The sequence below is a fragment of the Trichosurus vulpecula genome, chromosome 3 (genome assembly GCF_011100635.1).
Source record: "Trichosurus vulpecula isolate mTriVul1 chromosome 3, mTriVul1.pri, whole genome shotgun sequence".
NCBI classification, from domain to species: Eukaryota; Metazoa; Chordata; class Mammalia; order Diprotodontia; family Phalangeridae; genus Trichosurus; species Trichosurus vulpecula.
In genome coordinates, this window is record NC_050575.1 from 291,285,993 (window position 1) to 291,291,992 (window position 6,000).

At 38.3% G+C, this 6,000-nt stretch overlaps 1 protein-coding gene across 1 annotated transcript in view; it reads right to left on the bottom strand.

The window, feature by feature from the left end:
- The window catches only part of FBXO16 (F-box protein 16), a 52,493-nt gene extending 47,065 nt beyond the window's left edge, over positions 1-5,428 (bottom strand). The window contains exon 1 of the mRNA XM_036751317.1: positions 5,295-5,428. Coding sequence (XP_036607212.1) covers positions 5,295-5,390 — 96 coding nt within the window. The 5' untranslated portion in view covers positions 5,391-5,428. The remainder of the gene's footprint in view (positions 1-5,294) is intronic.
- Between the last annotated feature and the right edge of the window lie 572 nt (positions 5,429-6,000).

Genomic DNA, 6,000 nt, shown 5'->3' on the forward strand with positions numbered 1-6,000 from the left:
TTCTCTGAATTCCTACAGCATTTGGAATCTGTGGTACACTATTGAGCACTTGATTGTATTTTTCATGTCTTTTAGTTAAGCTATCCATCCCAATAGGTTGTAAGATGCTTGAAAGTAGTATGAGATCTTATAAACTACCGGAGGTTCTTCTGAGCTTTATACTCCATATACATCCGTTGATTTGTTGAAAAGAAAAAAAAGCCTCAGGAGCCATGTAATCATTAAAACTGAAAGCGACCTTAAGAAATCATTAATTTCAATCTATCATCTCATATATCCAAATAGAAAGAAATAGTCCCTACCCTCAAGGAGCTTACATTCAATCAGAGGAGATAAGCATGAACATATATAATGCAAAGCAGATGTTATGCCTATTACTATTTTTTTTTTGATGAAGAGTAGTTTCTACCTCTACAACATCTCCTGAGTACGAGTACCGCTCTGTCCACTCGTAGCCACCAAGCTATCCGTATTGACTAATGCAATAGCTTCCTAATTGAGTTCTCTTCTGATTCACTCCAATCCAATCTCCACATAGCTGCCAAAGTGATTTTCTTAAAGCCTAGATTTGATTGTATCTGATCCTCTGCTTAATAAATGTTAGTGGTTCCCTATCACCTTTAGGACCAAATATAAACTTCTCTCTTTGGCATTCAAAGCTCTTCAGAACCTGGCCCCAACTTACCTACTAGCTTCCACGAACACATTATTCCCCTCCACACACTTTATGATCCAGCCAGTTCCACATGCATGATACGCTATCTCTCATCTGTGTCTTTGCCTGTTCCCCTTGCCTGAAATGCTCTCATCTCCTCCACTCCTTGTTTCTTTCAAGACTCAATTCAAGCCCCATTTTATTATTCCACATGAGGTCTTTCCTAATCTCCTAAGCTGCTAGTGTCTCCCCCAGACCCTCAAAATACTTTGTATTTATTTTGCGTGTATGTATACATACGTAAACACACACACATCTACATATATGCATATATGCATAGGTATATACACACATATGTATAAACATTATATATGTGTATGTATATATGTACATACTTCTCTCATCTCTATATCCTTAGCACCTAGCACAGAACTTGGCACATAGTAGGTATTTAATAAATACTAATTGATTAATTAGGAAACTGAGGCCTAGAAAAGTTAAGTGATTTCCCCAAGATCACAAAAAATTACTGGGGGAACAAGGAATGGAACTCACATTTCCTGACTCACAGTTCAATGTTCTTCCCATTATATTTCTTCCAAAGAAAAAGAGCATAGCATAGTGGATTAAGAGCTGAGGTTGGAGTGAGGAGGATGTAGGATTGATTCCCACCTCTCACACAACCAGCATGATCATGGATAAGTGACTTAAACTCTAGAGCCACAGCTTCCTCATTTGAATGTCAATGGTAACTGTTTCTCTTTGGAACAGCAACCCTGAGGGTCTTCCCCTCCCAGCTGGATTTTTTTTTCACTTTTTTCTAATTAAAGGGGCCATCCCTTGACTCACTTCTTAAAGAGACCTATTCACTGAATGGGTTTTACCTCACTCTAACTGAGTACGTGAAAAGGCCTTAGCCTAAAAGGGCAGGGTCTTCCTTTGCATCCTGGGTCATCTCCAGACATCCTGATGAATATCAGGTCACTGGACCTAGATGGCTCTGGAGGAGAAAGTGAGGCTGGTGACCCTGGACAGCCTTCCCTCACTCAAATCAAAGTCAACTGCAAGTCATGTCATCATTTCCCTGATGTCATGGTCCTCTTCAAAAACGAAGGACAAACACAAGAAGAAGAAGATGGGGACAATAACTTCCTAGTACTGACTACTAACTTCATTTGTGTTGTAAAGCTCAAACATATTAAAGTGCTTTGTAAACTTCAAAGTGCTATACAAAAGTCAATTAGGATAATTCCAACAACTCCAAATGCAATCCTACTGAGGAATTTTAAGAAGTTTCATAAAGGAGTTAATGCCAGAGAAAAGTTCAGTTATATATCAGTTTTACTTTGTACTTCAAAGGCATCACCTTTCACCTGGAAGCACCTTCTTAAATTGCAGTAATTGTACCTAAAAGGAGAAAAAAAAATAGCCTGGGGGTATGTGTGTTTAGCCTCACAAACATAAGTTATACCAGTATAATTTTAGAGTTAGGTATATTTTACTGTATTTAAATTTATTTAAGTTGATAATTAACATAGCAGCTCTCCATTAACCAGACTATCTACCATTCTAGATAACAAAGAATTCATTTTAGCTGGAATTGATTTTTAATGGAATCTGATTTTATTCAGGTTCCTTGCCTCTACAAAGACCCCCAAAACAAGACATCCTGAGGTGGGAAGTATTTGCTTTTTATCTTTGTTCCCCCAACACCAAGCACAGTGCCTTGTGTATAACAGGCACTTAATAAATGACTGTGGAACTGTTGCTGAATTGGTATAATCATAATGATATAAAAATCAGTTTTTATTCTACTGAAGAATTATATTTTTTTACTTCCCATATTTCTATGTTATGTGTTTCCTATACCTGTAAGCCTTAGTTGATTTCAAAGAGATACTGATCACTTTCAATGCAGTTCTCTCAGTCTGGATTACAAATGAAATTTAGAACTGTTTTCATTCTGTATTTATAATCCCACAAATTCAGAATCTAAGCAATCTTACAAAGCTCCATTCGGAAAAAGAAAAATCATGTTATGATTTTACACGGTACCTATGCTTGCTACTACTACTTTCAACGAGTCTGTGTTTGAATTCAAGTTTTCTGTTTATATCACAGTTTGCTTTCAGCCTGCTGTTAAATCAAAATCTATGCTAATTAGTTTAGTCTGTTGATAATTCAGTTACATATTTCACCACGTGACAATCGCTACAGACTAGGAGGAGGAGGAGGACAAAGTTTAAGTAAACAGGATTCCAAAATTACAGTGATCATTAATGACTGGATATCCCCTCATCTCACTTTTATCTGTTAAAAAAAAATAACAGGGATTATAACGTCTACCGTATCTACCCCACAGGTTTTTGTGAGGATTAACTAAAATCATGAGATCACTGATTTAGAAATGGAAGCCTCAGAGGTTATCTAGTGTAGTGACCCCCTCATTTTACTGCAACCAAAGTCGAGAGAGGTTAAGTGACTTATCCAAGATCACACAGATGGTTAAGTAGCAAAGCTAGTCTTTAAATGCACACACACACACACACACACACACACACACACACACGCACACACACACACACACACACACACACACGAGTCCTCTGACTCCAAACTGAATACTCTTTCCACTGTGTGACACTGCCTCCCTAAGTACTTTGTAAAAAATTGTATATATTATATACAGACATATTATAATACTCTACACACAGACACACAGACGTGCATCTATAGTACTATAAATTACTATAGAAATGTAAGGCGGTGGTATTAGTACCAGTAGTATCAGAAGTAGTAAAATAATGGTTGTAGCAGTAATAATTAAAAAACTACACGGGGCTCACTTTTTGCTGTACTCTAGTAATATAGTGGCCCAGTGGATACAGAACTGGGCTTGGAATCAGGAAGATTCATCTTCCTTTCTGGCCTCAGACACTTACTAGTTGTATGATTCTGGAAAGTCACTTCACCCTATTTGCCTCAGCTTCCTCATCTATAAAATGGGCTGGAGAAGGAAAGAGCAAACCACTCCAGTATCTTTGCCGAGAAAACCCAAGTGGGAACATGAAGAGTCTGAAGCGATTGAAACAAATGGACAACAGTGATATGGATATCACCACAATGACACCTGCTGGTCAGCTGCAGCCTCACAGGGAGGTAGCAATAACAGTAAATTTTGCAAATGACCCATTTATTTCCTGAAAAGTTTTTCACTGAGTAATTCATTTTATTTTTCAATATGTAGCGAATTAGGGCCTAAAGAGAACATAATATTATTTTATTTAGAAGAGAAATGAATGTAACCTAGGTCAATGCATTGCGATATCTCTGAATTATTATTTTTCACTGGGTCCAGGGTTATTCTGGGATAGAGAGACTTGAGGAGAATTTCTGATGATCCTTACACACCCAAGAGGCTGACTACTCTTCCCTAATCACCAGGCATCTCTTGGAGCGAGGGGCAGGAAGCTTTGCAAAAGAAGAGAGAGAGAGAGAGCAAGAGCAAGAGAGAGCGAGCCAGAGAGAGAGAGCGAGAGAGAGCGAGAGAGAGAGAGAGAGAGAGAGAGAGAGATATCTGTATTTAAGACTGACTTTCTTTCCTTTCTTTCTTTCCTCAGACTCACTGTTCAACAAGTAAGTAGCTTTATTGATTGGGACTGCCAGATATCTAGGATGTACCCTGGGAACAGCCGGGACTGTGGCTGTGGTGGCTACTATTTCCATGGCCCAAGACTCTATTGGTCAGTGACTGAGACTGATGGAGCACAGAGAAGGGAAGTCTAAGCCTGGAACCAGATGGAGGTGAGAACCACAAACGCAAACTTGAGAACTGACTACAAGCCCTCGCAAATACAGTTGGAATGGTGAGCTGAGAAGGGGAGACTGATTTCCAATGCTCTTTCCACTTTCTTTGCCTATGATCTGTGAACAAGAAAAGGAACCCTGAACACAAATATCCACATCCCTTCTCTCCTCCTTTCTAAGTTGTAGAAATGGATGGATTTGGGAACTATTTCCTATCACCATTGAAGATTTGAGAGAGGAAGGAAGAAAGAAAGAAAGGAAAGAAGGAAAGGAACAAGCATTTATTAAAGCCCCTCCTATGTGCCAGGCACTGTATTAAGCATTTTACAATATTACCTCATGTGATCCTCACAACAACCCTGGGAGGTAGGTGCTTTTATTATTCCCATTTACAGGTGAGAAAATTGAGGCAAACAGGATAAATGACTTGCCGCTTCCCCTCCCCCCCATATTTCCCTGTTGTAGAGCTAGAAGAGCTCACAGAACTAGCTGTTTGAATTCAGGTCTTGCTATATATTAATATGCTTAAAATACCACATTTATAGCCAAACACACTTTGCTCTGTCTCCCTTGTCTGGCAGTCCCTCCTGCAAAACTCAGTCACCCACCCCTTTGTGGAAAGGAGACTGTTCTTCTACAGAGATCATTTAAAAATAGTGGTTAAAACCCAACAAGATGATTAACAAAGAATAGTTAAATTCATGCTTGATCTGATCACCATTACACAAGCTACACTGCATGGATTCACACTTTAATAGCATTAGCTTTAGCACTTAAAAAACAAACCTTTTGATGACTTTATGGAAATAGATATACACATAGACACACTTACCTTTTCATTCAAAAGCTGATGGTTTAGGGGTGTCCAGCTACTCATTTTTGTCTGCATTTTGGGACCATCTAAGTTTTTGGGAGGTGCAAATGCCATCTCAATATATGAGGATATTTTTCCACAAGGAAAACTAAACCTGTTAAAAAATGAATCCTGTTATATTTATAATATGGAATTCCTACTATGAAATCTATATAGAACTTAAAAAGTTTTGAATCAAGTTTTATGCTAGGCAATGGCATATCATACTGACCAAAACAGAAGACACCTTCAAATATATGGTACCCTTACTTTTCATTAAAGAGAATTTTACGAAAATTATAAAAATAGAGTAGATCTCATAAAACACTCTATCCGTTACTCCCCCATGTTAGAAGAGTAAGGGGATCACCCATATACTGGAGCAATGGGCGGAAGTTGCTAAGAGGTAATTTAGGCTTAGGGTTAGGGAAAATTTTCCTAATGATTAAAGCAACTCAAAAGGCGAATGGACTACTTCAAGTGGTTCACTTTCATTAGAGGTCTGCAAACAGAGGCTGGATGGTTACTAGGTGAGCATCTTCTAGTGATGATTCCTTTCTGTCATAGTAAAGTTAGATTAGATAGCTTCTGAGGTTCCTTCTGACTCTAAAATTCTGTCATTTCAAGCTTAGTTACTAATACTAATAAAGTTGTTTCTCAGAAATTTTCCAGCAATCAGCCTCTA